This window comes from Cynoglossus semilaevis, chromosome Z (genome assembly GCF_000523025.1).
Source record: "Cynoglossus semilaevis isolate Cse_v1.0 chromosome Z, Cse_v1.0, whole genome shotgun sequence".
NCBI lineage: Eukaryota > Metazoa > Chordata > Actinopteri > Pleuronectiformes > Cynoglossidae > Cynoglossus > Cynoglossus semilaevis.
This window is the reverse complement of record NC_024328.1, coordinates 15,748,061-15,762,261: the sequence shown is the minus strand read 5'-3', so window position 1 is coordinate 15,762,261 and position 14,201 is coordinate 15,748,061. Positions and strand designations below refer to the sequence as shown.

Below are 14,201 nucleotides of genomic sequence, written 5' to 3'. Positions count from 1 at the left end.
AAATAGCAAAACTATACTGTTTAGCACTGTTCTGGACTTAATAGGACCCACCACATCAATGTTTGCTATAAATGAACATATGCATATACAATGAACACAATGTTAATAATGGTAACTAGGTGACCCATTGCCATTTGTACCTCAAAACAAAGATGACACATGGTCTAACAAGATCCTGCAGCCACTTTATTTTCTTGCTATGCAGAAGTTGCCTGACAATAGTTTATTTTGAAAAGAAAAAAGCACCATTGTTTGAAATTGACTACAAGAATAAATTTTATTCTGTCATGCAGAGAGTTCTGTGAAGATATTTGTAATACACTGAAATCATACCCCACACTGAGGAGGAAAAAAAACCTAATTTTATCTACAGTAGTTTAAAAAAATCACGACTCCGGACTGGACTGAACTTCGCCAATCTTTATAATCTACTTCCCCAGCTCATTTGTTGTTCTTTAGGATTAAAATGACATCTCTGCATCCTATTAGTTACATTACTGCCACCTACTGGCGGTATTTTCAAACTAAAGCAAACAGATTACCCGGTAAAGAAAGGGGAGAGGGTGAAGCTGAGGTTAGTGCAGGGAATTACTTTTAGGGTGATTTGTGTTTAATTTCACAAAAAATGTGATGACGATATGTAATTGTATACGTGGGTGTGCGTGCCTGCAAGGAAAACCTATATAATCAAGGTTGAGCTGAGAGACTCCAGACGGACAGACAGTGATTTCAGACCGNGGGAAAGAGGTACACCGAGAAAGAGAGTGACGAGTTAGAAAGATGGATCGATTGAGACGGGGGTGGAGCATCTTGTGGGGGCGTGGTCGCAAACTTGTCACTCAATGGTGGTTTCCATAGCGAGTGGGCGGTCTCAAACTGCAGGCCATCCAATGGGAGAGAACGCTGCGTGTGTCACCATGGTGACGGGGCTGTGCCCGGGGAGGTTGTGATGGGTTGACAGGTGCGTGACAATCGCAACTCTCTGCAAGCATGTATGCCAAAGGCAAGAGTAACAACGTGCCGTCCGACAGCCAGGCCAGAGAAAAGTAAGTTTTATTTATGGGGGAGGAAACCGCGGGCTGTGAGGGAAGTTGATGAGCGACCGTGGGCAGTCACACACTCGCAGCTGCGGGAGGGGAGGACGCACGGCGCACGGCTCCACACTTAGCAGCGGAGCGGAGCTGTGCCTGCGCTCTCTCTGGCAGCCTTGGAAAGTTGACTGCCTCGTTTATTTTCAGGAAAGATAGCCTTTTGTTTGGGTCTTTTTTCTGTCTGTTAGATTTGTGACATTTTGAGCAATTTTGTCGTTTTAATTCTGTCTTCGTTTGTCTATTTGCTTTAGTGTGTTGATCAGTGTTGTGAACATGCACGCTTTCACGGCGGTTCTTTGGTTGAGGAAGCGGCGCAGGTAACGGCTGTGCCGTCCGATGTTTTTAGGTGTCTGCGTCTACGGGGCCAAACCGCTCGGCAAACAGTGGATCCTCACTGTGTCTCCACATCTGGAGACCGTAACAGTCGATGTAGGGTTTCGCTTTGTTTTCTTAAACAATAACAATCGTCACGTCGTATCAAAACACAACATGTCTTGGTTTTTGTCTCCGCTTGAATCCACATCAGAATACAATAGATTAATATGTGGTTTCATACAGTTTAAAGTAAAAGGTGAACAATTAGTTGGGATTTAACTGATTATTAAAACCCAACAGATTTTTAAATTATAAAGCAGAACTTTTTTTTTTTTTACAATTCCATTTCAAATACATAATTGGAAACTACAATTACAGGAAGGACTTATCACGCAAAACATTCAAATTAGGAAAAGTGTTTTCTAAACATTGCGTTTAAATTGATTCTATAATTATTAGCAGATAAATAGAAATTCCTAATAATAGAGGAGATTATTAGGAGATACATTGTATTAGGAGATCTATGTATCTATCAATATATAGAAAACATGTATTGTATGCTATTACATACAATACATTTGTTCTATTAACTAACGGATTAAAATGTTTTAACTGGTTGGTTAATTTAATACATTGATAAAATGGTCACATTTATTTTTTCATATTTTCTACAACGTTATAAATGTTTAAAACTTACCAATGTTGAAATAGATATACAAATCTATTTATGGTTGTTTTTAGTATCTTTATTTTTACAAAATTTTCTCAGACCTGGTTAATGTTATGCTGGGAAAGATCGAGTTGCAATATAAAGCTAGTAAAGAATATGTTATTTAGTTATGAATCTGTAAAATACATATTGATTGTTTGACAATGTCACTACTGTGGTATCATGAGGTTAACTGCCATAGCACGAAGATGTGGATCAGGGTAGCTTTGGGTTTAATTCCAGATGCTGTTAGTCTACATGCTTTTCCTCTAAATGGACCATGATTCTAAAATCATCATTTACTTTTATTAGAAAGGAATTTAGGATTGAGGCAGTGGTGAACTTTGTTAAATTTTAAGTGACCAAGGTTGTTTTTAAAACAAATGTTGTGATCCCCAGTGGTTCAGTGTTACTTCGGGTTAATTTCTGAACCATAGTTTTTAAAATGGATGACTGACTTTCTTAGAAGGACTACTTTTAAATACATCTTGTCCAACAAAGTTTGCTCGTGTGCTCGTGTGGTAATCATTTCATAATTAATGATGAGTGAAATTTTGAGTGTGACAGAGTTACGGTGACAAAGGAACAACTGGTTGTGTTTTAGGTCTTTACCAGTTTCCACCTGTGTGAGCCATTTAAGTTTATAGATGTAAGCAGTATGTCTATAAAAGATAGCATTAATCACTTTTACATCCAGCTCCTGTGACTAGAGAATTGTGCCCTTTGAATCCAGTTCATTGGTGTTTGTCAACAGTGTGATTGAGTGTTCAGCTCAGGTCCCCCGAGCCCCATTCTTTATCCCCAATCGATGTGAGGAGGATGGGACTGAGCAGTGTGTCTCCATCTCTGCCATATCACACGCACGGAGGCAGGAAGATTCTTTCAAGCATAGGAGATACTCAGTGAGAAAACATGGAAGCGCATGGAATATTGTGTGTGTTGGGTTGCAAATGATAGGGGTTCTGGTAAACCATAGTGGAGATTCTGACCACAGGTCATTGACAGAACAGCTCACCTGTATTAAAGGAGCAAGACCACTACCTCCACTGAATGTCCACATATATGATATAAAAGATTGTATGTCTTTATTACTGTATGGATTTTGGGTTGATAGACTCACATACTACTGAATGTGCATGTACAGCAGGGTGTGCTAATGATACTGCAGCAAGAACCTTTGTCATCATCTACAGTTACAGACAGAAACACTTGTTTTTGTTCCGTGTCAAAAATGTGTCGGCATGTGTGTGTGCTGAAGCATCTGTTACAGCAAATTATTTTTCTTCCAACAAAAAATGTGTTAGTTTATTCCAACCTTCTTTGTTACTCTAGATCATTGTCCGTGTTTAAATAGTAAGGCAAGAGTGTTGCTTCATTGTGTGTTACTGTCAAATTCCAGACAAGACCAAGGACAGTATGGATGTCGAGAAAACGCTGGATAAGAAGACAGGAGAAAAAAAGGCAACAGAAATCTGGGGTTCTGTTTGTTTCTTCACAAGCTGCCTGGTGTATCAGTGGTGTGTATCAGAGAAACAGAGCAGACCCAGTACAGCCAAAGCTTCAGTTGTTTCTCATTTCTGCAGCGCGGCAGGGGATCAGAAAGTGGGAGAGACAGAGGGCAACGACAGATTGAAGCAGAGAAGGAGCATAAGAAGGGAAGAGGGTGGAGGGTGGGGTGCAAGATAAAGGGAATTTGCTGGATCATTAGTTTACAGTCTTGTAGCATTGACCTTAGAATGGACCCCTGCAGACAGAGGGCCCTGGCATCTGGCCCATGTAAATGCAGAGGAACTCAGATTGCAGCTGACCTCCACTCGGCTCTGGTCACTTCTGTGTATGTGTCTGTTTGTGTGTGTGTGTGTGTGCAATTTGAACCTGATTGTGTGTTAATGCCACAGATGCTTTAGCAATCTCCTTTTGCATAAGAGATCATACTTTGAGGCAAAGGGTAATAAAGCAACATTGTAGGTTGCAGACATGAGACTATCCAATAGGCGTCAAGACATATCACATCAACATTTAACAACATTGGACAGTAGTGTTGTTTAATCATTTTAAAGGCACATTTACAAAAATTAAAAACTGTAAATCTTATATAAAGACCCTTCTGACCCTTCTGAGTGAGAACATTAGAAGCAAACAGACAATGTCAGTAGTCTGACACCACCAAGTGACATTCATACATTGCTTATGTACAGTCTATGGTCTAACGTACCTTTTATGGCATCACAAACTGTAGTTTTAATGTCACACAATGTGCACACAAAGAGAGTATCCCCCTTCATTTGTATGTGTGTATGTTGTAACATCTGCCTGTTGTGTTAAAAAAAATCTCACATGTATATTTTTGCATACATTTTCTCTGAGCCTGTACTCTGCATGTGTAGCAATGGTAGGTTTTTACACATACTGTACAGTAATTGCCTATAGTGAACATTCTGTGTGTTAGACACCAGTAGCATTGTTCAGATTTGCTCTCTCTCCGTCTCTGTCTCTGTCTCTCTCTTTCTTCCTCTGGCTTTACCTATACAACTGTCTGCTATTGATTTTGATTGATTGTGACACAACACAACGATTGACTATGTACTGCAGTTGTACAACCAGTGTATGTCTCCAGCTGACAGTTAAAAACACATTCCACATCAGAATTATGTGGACTGAGGTTGTGACTGAGTTGAGTTACATTACACTGTAAACATTCCTGTTGTTTCCTTTTGCAAGTAGTAGTTAATGAAATCACATATGTTCTGTTCAAGTTTCTGTCAGCTGCCAATTCTGTCAGCTGTTGTTGTTGTTCTACAAAGTCCAGCCGTTGTCATTCAGGGGACATATTCAAGACTTGAAGCATATAGTGCTGCAATGTTCAAGTCTCAGGATCTTGCCAGAAGGCTTCCAATGCAGCAGTGCGCAGACTGAGGCAGAGCAATGCATGCTGGGAGTGTTTATTCGACAGGAGCAATCCGGGCTGCCACTCTGGCTTTGACAGTGAGTCACATTATAGGGGAACTGCCATAAAAATAGTGCAGCATCTCTCGCTTCCACACAAATACTGTATGCAAAGAATCTAATCTCTCTCTGCAACTCTGTGATTAAAACGATTTTTCTTACTTCACTGAAGTGTACTGTGGCAATGATGAAACTGTGAGAGTAAAGAAAAATATTATTTGGTGCAGAGTTTCACAAACCAATATCAGTACAGTTAGTATTTTCCTTAGTCTACTTGTCTATATTAAATAATCAAACAGATTGTGTTTTGATAAATATACAGTCAACTGTGATATATAGGTGGCACAGGTCTGTGGGAAATAGGATGACGTGCAGTGTGTGGGTGTGATCTCAACTCAAAGCACAGTGAAGACACCGAGCAGCTGTAAGAAAATAAAACTTGGGTTTACAACAGGTTTATTTTGTTCTCATTAACTTTCAGAAATATGTTTCCATATTTCCATTATGTATCCATATCCAAAAGGAAACATATATTTTTCTATTAAAAAAGCCACATAAGACCCTATCTTAATAAAAGTAAGGATAAAATAAAATAAAAAAAAATAAATGTAATAAGATTAAACTTTCTAAATACTTAACACAGCAAACTGAAAGTTAGCAGCATGGGTACATTTCATTTGAAAAAATAAAACTTAACTGGTGTTGCCCAATAAGCAGATTGCAGAAGGAGTGTAGATCACGACCAGCAGTGACCATGTACTCCCTCCACTCCCCAGTTCCTAACAGGTGTTAATAGCATTTGTAGAACATTTTGGGATCTTTTTGGTATGTATGGCAGTAGATTTCCTGAATCTCTGTTTACTAGAGTTCAGAATAGGGTTTAAATGGACAGAGCCAGACTCTATTTCAGTACTAATAATTGTAAGGGTTCCAATTAGTGCAATTGTCTTCTGCTAATTTATTTGCTGGCTAGATAGACCAATCTGTCTGACTTGGAAACTGAGCTTTTGTTTGGTTTTTGTTGAGGAAAGCCCAAAGTGGGAAAACTGCAACTGAGTCTATGTTGTCTATGGTGTAAACACACTCCAAATTTAAACATTTCTATTTAGCCTGAATGGATACTGTGTTGTGTTCATCTGCAGGGAGGCTACCCCCTGCCAGTTTTTTTTTCTTTTTTTTTTTAAACATTTTTCCCCTTTCTTTGCATGTGGCTAAAGAAGTTGCAGGTAAAAGTGCTGGCAGCAGTGGTGTGTTATTGAACCCAGTAGGTGGCTGTAATGCAACTCAAAGGATTTTTGCGGCTGTTAAAGCCTCAAAGAGAAAACAAGAGTGAAGGAAGTGGTTTGCATGATAAAAGTTGAGAATGTAGTAAAGATGTAAAGCTGTAAAGTGATTGATGTATATTAAACACTTTAGTTATTTATTAATGTTCAAAAATGACAAAAAAATGATGTGTAACACTTGTTCCTGACAATCCCAACTTTACCTAATCTTTGTCATACCACTTTCTTGCAGATGAGAAATTTGCATTTCCCACTGAATGTGTCACAAATCCATCCGTTCTCTTTCAGATGAATTAGCTGGTGTACATGTTGTGCCATACCTATTTATGTTTTTACAAAGAACTTGATTAATGTTTTTTTTTTTTCTGAATGGTGTACAGTGTTAATCTGTGGTGGATCTATCTCAGACATCGAGTTCTGAGTTTTGTTCCTCTCTGCTGTGCTGTGTACACTTACTGTATCTTTAAATAACTGTGAAAAGTTAAGCAGTGAATAGTATAAAAAGATACCATTATCTCTGTGTTTGTGTATCTTTTTGTGCTGAATTGGATCAGCACTTATAGAATTCATTGCATGTTTAAGTCCATAAGACCATCTGAGCTCGGCCTACAGCCTTTCTCCCATATGTTTTATTCCTGGAAATCAAACCTCCATCTGTCTGTCATGCTGTCTGTGTGAATGTGAACTTCGACATCCAGTCATCATTATACAGCTATTAGCCTCTCCAGATCTTGTGGGACACTTGTGAACAACTACAGGAAGCCAAAGGTCTGCTGCTGCTTTCCTTTGTTGCCTGTCACCAACGTTCAGAGAAAGATATCGATTCAAAGCTACTGTCAAAGCGTTTAATCCCTCGCAGCTGTTTAGATTAGCATCAGGCTGAGATTACAAGACAACTGGAGAAGAAATGTGTCTCTTATTTATTCTTTTCAAGATACACTGCAGCTGACCAAAAAGAAGGTGTGATGGGGGCAGATTGACACGGCTCCTGATATAAAATACTTTATCCTAAAGACATATACAGGCTGTTCAAAGTCTTCTTTTATCTGCTGACATACCTCTTCATCTCCCTCTCTCTTTCACTCACCCCTGCTGCCAGAGATGTATCTTGCAGCAGAACTGCTATCAAAGCAGCAGCCATTTTTTATTGAGCTGTGTGGGGTAAGGGCAGGCAGCTTCTGATCAAGATGGGCCAAAAAAATAGGGTATCAATCAGCAACCAGCACACTAGAATAGGCACCCTCCCAAGACATCTTAGGATCCTTGGGAAAGATCGATGTAACAAATGGCCTCTTTCAACACCAGATAGCATACTGAAGAAAGAGATGAAGAGGGAGAGAATCCTGAAAGTGTTTTTCAGTCTGTTTAAAACATGAAGGGCATGAATGAGTGGGTTTATCACCCATTGTTGGACCCTTAAGACTTAGTGTGTGTCCCCCACTTGCTTCTGTTTTAATTAGAAACACACAAACATCTTAAAACAACATCTTTCTCCATTTTCAACTCCTCTTTCCTGCTGTCCTTACTTCTCCCCTCCTTCTTATGGTATTCAGAGGCTATTTGATGAGAAGAGGGGATGCAGACCAGTGCACTGTGGATGTGTCCAAGGAGGAGCAAATTTAGTTGTATGCTTTGCTGACCATGACTGGAAACTGCAAACCTCGCCGTCAGCCTTTGTTCATGTTGTTAGTGGCAGCATTTGTGGTTTTGTCAGGAAGTTCTTTGTTGCCCCTGGTGACACCAAGTATGAACAGCTTTTTCTCCAAACCGCTGTGCAGTGGGGATGCTCTCCCTCAAACGCATTTCCTGTAACCTGAGAGCTCCAGCCAAAAGTGAGTGATGGGGGTGGAAACAACAGTTACCGTACTGTACACGTCCAGCTGTGGAGTGCGTTTCCCTTCTTTATTTCTATCACTTCATTTACTTTCATTCACAGTATAGCTGTTAATGATGACTTCAATTTTGACGAATTACATTAATTATTGGACACTTGTTGTTGGTCATTTGGACAATATAAGTTTAAATATTATACAACTCCAAACTAAAAACAATATGTTTTTCTTTTGCTTTTCCAAACCAAAGATATTGAATATTCGTGTCGCAGAGGAACACAAAATTGACAAGAAATTGTGAAAAAAAGTGCAGTCCAATGATGTTGACATGAATTTAAGACCATCCTTTGATAAATCAGTGAAAATTCTGAAAAATGTCCAAAATCTATGTTCAAGGAGGCTTCAGATGTGTCTGAACATCTTCAGAAGTCAGCTTGCTCCAGCAGGCAGCATCCTCACCTCCTCTCTGTGCCTCTCTGAGAAAATAGAAGGTGGTGATAGTTTGATTGTTTGCTGATATCAAGATAACCTCACAATCCTCTGACTGGAATGACATGTCGCACAATGACTCACTAGTTGTATTGGTCATTATTCAGTTCTGCAGAACCTGAATTGCTCCTTTTCTGCAGTAGTGTTAGTGTCTGACAGTCTTTCTCAACATGAAAGGAATGTTAGCATTCACTTCAACAGGAAGCTGCAGTAGACACCCAAATGAAAGCAAGGAAAAAGTAACTTGTCTAAAATTATAATATACAGCTGCCAGAAGGACTGTGTCTGTGTGTGTGTTTTGCCACAGACAAGTCTGTCATCGCTCTTTATTTAGCATTTTAGGTTAGCATTTTACAAATATTTAAGATAAGGTCTTTATGTATACACAATCCTACAGTTAGTGGATTAATAATATTATTATATAATTAATGTTTTTAATATTATACTTTTTTCAACTAAAACCGGAAATAATAAATTATATATAAATAATATGAATATTAAATACATGCGTTAAGTGCTGCCTCTGTGACTAAGTGAAGTTAAATATATAAATATTCTTTATAAAATGATTTTACCAGGTCAAGACGGAGTTGTAGTTTGTGGCTTTAGTGACAGGAACTTACTGTATACACTACGTTTGTAGTTGTTTGGTTTCTTTCTAATTATTTTTCAAATTAAACTTTCTGAGGGTCCCTGTAATGACTGGTGTATTCTGACTACTATTTTACTACTAGTGTTTTATCCAATCACCTATTGTTGAAGACTTGCATCACATATTACTGCTTATCAAGTACTAAATAAAAAAACATCCTGATTTATTTGTTAATTCCCAGATGCATTTGTCATCAAATGTGTGTGCTAGTAAATACTTTGTGCTACTAACTACTGCAGTATTAAGGCAGCTCTGGTGCTCACTTGTTTAACTCACATTGCCATAGTAAGTGCTACAGTGAAAATGCAGATGCTGCCACTGCTGCTGCCCTCCCTGCTGAGTTTAGTAGAGCCTGGTTGGAAGCCTCTCTGCTGATACCACTCCGTCATTGATATGCAAGTTGCATCTCACAGGCGCTAGCACAAGGTTAAGCATGCGTGACGGCCAGGCTTAGGAACTGCTTCAGACACTTTCTGCCTGTATCCCTGTCTCCTCTGCACATAGACGCAATTCTTTTTCCTCTGTCTCCTCTCAGCACAGACCTCATTTTCTTTTGTGCCTCCTTTTCAACTGTCCTTTGTCTGTTTTGTGAACTCAATAGTCTCTACTCTACTTCAGTACTGTGTGAATGTACCATTTTACATGACCACATTAAAAGGTTGTCTGGCCCACTGATCCTGACAAAAGTCCACCATGACGTTTTCTCCTCACTGAATCCAAGTCACCAAAGCTGTTTCCACTCACTTTGGATTTTAAGTGCTGACACTTGTTCACGAGTTCTTGACTTTTCAAGGTCTACATGAAACCATTTCTGAGCACAGGCAGAGCAGGTCACCAGTCAGACAGACCGGACAGGGCGACAGCTAGAGTATAGCTGTTAATGATGACTTCAATTTTGACAAATTACTAATTATTGGACACTTAGTTTGATTTATTATTTATTCAGTTGTTGGTCATTTGGACAATATATTTTCTTTTGCTTTTCCAGACCAAACCAAAGATATTGAATATTTGTGTTGCAGAGGAACACAAAATTGACAAGAAATTGTGAAAAAAAACTGCAGCCTGCTGTTGGTCCTGTATGTGGCAGATAGGGAATGGCTTTTTTCTTTTTCAACACTTATTTCCAAACGTTTCAGTGCAGTTAAATGTTCAGAAAAAATAAAACCTTTATCCTTCAATGGAAAAAAAATGATAACATTTTTAATATATAATAAAACAACAAATGATGACATAATTCCCACATTTGAGCTAATGCTAAATATAATTATTTAAAAAAAAATTTAAATAAGACCTTATGTCCTGCAACTTTGTTAATTTGTGTAAAGCTATCGCTTAACACAAATTAACAAAGTCGCAGGACATAAGGTCTTTCTAAATTCTTTTTTAAATAATGATATTGTTTTTTTGTTTTTTTATTCATTTTTATTTTATAGTAGTAAGCTGGTCACTAATGAAATAAGCTGGTCACTAATGAAATACAGCCTTAGGGTTGGAAGCTTATGCATATTCTCTCCATCTTTTACTTGACAGTTCTATTCTGTAACATATTAACAGGCCAAATTTATTTTCCTTCTGGTACTGAGGAACTGTTTTTTTTTCTTCAGACCGTTAATCTAAAACACATTCTTAATTGCGATGATGAAACATTTTGTTGCTTGCTCTAAGTGATCTAATTCGGTTTAAATAATGCTGCTGCTCTACTTTGCACTTATAATGAGTTTAATACAACATTGACTGTATTCATATTCCCCCATTTTCCTTGTTATAAATGTCTTAAGGAGATTACGCTACATTCTAATTGAATTGAATGTTAAGCCTGTTAGGGCCAAATGTGTTCTGTGCCCGTCATTTGGTGAATAATTCTTTTATTTACAGTTTAGAAGTTGATTATTATTTTTTTTTTTGAGGAAGTGTATAAACCTTTGCTTGAAATTATGTTTCGTAGTCCTGCGGTCTGATCATATTAAATTATACATTTTTTTATAGAATTTACCAAAATGATTATTTCTTTTCCTTTTTTGCCTATTAATATTTATATACTAATGAACGATGTGTTTCTTTATTTTTCTCTAGTTTTACTAAGACTCAGACCTCTTTTCAGGTCTTAACAGCCCAACATTCTCCTCCAGGTTGTTTTATGTCTTCTTTGTCTTTTATCACATCTTTAAAATCTTGCTATTGCAATTCCAACACTTTGTTCTAAAGAGTTGAAGCTTATTACAGCCAAGCAGAAAGGAATTCTAAACATGTAAGATTAGGGGAGCACTGCTGTCTTAGTCAGACATCTCCTCCTGAATTTATCATGGTCACTGTTAATTGTAGACTGTGGTTATTGTTACAGTCCAACAGGGAGCAGTTAATAATAATAATAATAATGATAATAATAATAATAATAATAATAATAATAATAATAATAATAATAATAATAATTTAATGTAGTGGGCCGTTACCAAATGACCCGCGCTCTGGTTTCAGTCCAAAGCCCATTGTGTTTTCTTATTCTCTTGAGGGAAAAAAAAGCATCTTCAAAAGACCACAGTAATTACCTTCATACGTTCCCTAAGTGTTGTCATCAAGAGCTATACGTTCTCTGTGTAAACAGCAGTTTAATATTCTGTGCTTTATGGCTGTGTTGCATTTACAGGATTTACTGTAATAGCTTGTAGAGAAAGTTGAACAAGGAAAACACTCCCTAAAAAAATCATTGGTGTTCCTTCAGCTGTGAAATTAAACAAACTTCCCACGAGAAGTGACTCAATCTAAACAAATCAAAGCCAATGAAACGGAACTCAAATTATAAAGGTGATGGATTTGCCTCCACTTTGAGTTGCTTTATTAATTCTACTTCTACATTTCACTTCTAGGAAAAATCTGAAATGTTTCATTTTTTCAATCTTTCATTACTGGATCCACACAGAAAAGCCACATCTGTGTTTTCATGCCAGAGGACATTGATGAACAATGATCATTATGCTCTCTCTCTGTTTCTCCCCTTTTTTCTGATAAGCTGACATTTCCTGTTATCTCAGCTCTGGCCATTGTTGTCTGCTCTGTCAGTCTGTGTAGTCTTTGCACTGCTGACAGAACACTGTTTGTCTGATTGTGTCTGTATCAGGCAGAAAGATGCTTCCGTTTTATTGTATTGTCTCTCTGAGCCTTAATAGCAATTGCACTAATTTGCTGCTGTTGTAAAGATGGAGAGGCAATAGTGTATCCTGCCACCAGCCACAGTAAACAAACCACACTACAGTTGTTCTCAACCTTTCCAATTTCATGTCATAGATTTAGTGAATTAAAATACAGACTTGTGTTAAATTATTAGAAGTAAAATAAATCAATGTCTTTTATGAATATACAAATTTTGATGTTTATGTGCAGACTAAGAAAAAACAAACATCATTTAAATTCCTTAGAAACAAGTCAAAATAATATTTAAAACAGACATCACGCAACTGTTTTAGAAAAGATTGTATCTAACTTACATAAATAAAAGCTTAAAAAAGGTGCTACATGAGACTATAGAGCTATTTATTTACAAATTCAATTTCAAATGCAGAACGAGAAGCATGGAAGATTCTGAAAGTTCTAGACACATATATAACAATAGAGGATTGGCTATATGCTGTTAGATTCAACCCCAGTCTGTTAATACCTGATTTAGACTATTGCACTATATGTGGCTGATGAGAACTTAAACAAATGCAAAGATGATGTTTATGATGTTTATTTTTTTTCTGTTTGTAATTTGATGTTTTGTTCATAACAACTTAAGGGGCACTGTTGTAATCATAGATAGAGTCTCATAACTTGGCAGAATTGGATAAAATTGCAGTTTTCAAGTGCAGCATTTGGTGCCTGTTACAGCAACAGCTGCCCCGTTATCTGTCTGCACTCAGCACAGCACGGACCCACATGTCTTTGACCAGACCTCAACATACATCAGATCTATTACTCCACGGTAAAGCGACGGTTTTCTTCTGTATGGACATCAGGGTTGAGTTAATTTATGACATGAAAATACGATATGACGATAAAATAAAATATTAAATAATAAATATGATCATTTAATAACAAATGATGACAAATGATGAGTGAGGTTCTCAAAACAAACAATACAAAACATACAAAATGTCCACAAAAACAGCATGTATAGGAAACTTGAAAGTTGTGACATATACATCTCATGACCCAACAACTCCGGAAGAAAAATACACAGACAAGAGCTTGCAAGCCTGGTCATAATGAAGCTTCTGCTCTGTGATCTGTTTTTCGATCCTGCATGTCAGAACACAAGTGCATGGATGGACACTCGTATGGTATCTGTGGCTACGACGTGCCTGTCCCTTCTGTTAACTACACAGGGCTCTTCTGTGCTAACTGATGTAAAATGGCTGGAAACAAGTGATTGACTGTCGCCACCAGTACATGTACTTTTACCACTCTGTACTAGTGATGGGAAGACCGACTCTTTTTACTGATTCGGATCTTTGACTCTCGAACAGTAAAATGAACGAGTCGTGAACGAATCTTGAACGAATAATTTCATTCGTTTTACAGCAGGTGGCACTTTAGCCCTATTGTGGGCGTTGTAAAGAAGGCTGCGGTTCTCCGACACTAAATAATGAAGGCAACATGGTTTGGTTCCGCTGACAGAGTCTACAAAGTACACAAAATTCCATAAGCAATTAAAACCATGCGAAAAGCTAAGAAATAAAAACACACCACAATGTGAAGTTGAATGAGAGCAAAAAAGACCCGAGTTCTTTCGCGTGACAAATGAAACGAATCTGCGAAGAACAAAGAGAAAGATTCGTTCACAGAGAGTGATTTGTTCACAGCGAAAGATTAGTTCACAGCAAAATATTAGTTCAGAGTGATTCG

At 37.8% G+C, this 14,201-nt stretch overlaps 1 protein-coding gene across 1 annotated transcript in view; it reads left to right on the top strand.

The window, feature by feature from the left end:
* Positions 1-910: 910 nt before the first annotated feature.
* The window catches only part of LOC103398125 (single-stranded DNA-binding protein 2), a 51,609-nt gene continuing 38,318 nt past the window's right edge, over positions 911-14,201 (top strand). Inside the window, exon 1 of the mRNA XM_008336638.3 lies at positions 911-1,046. Coding sequence (XP_008334860.1) covers positions 991-1,046 — 56 coding nt within the window. The 5' untranslated portion in view covers positions 911-990. The remainder of the gene's footprint in view (positions 1,047-14,201) is intronic.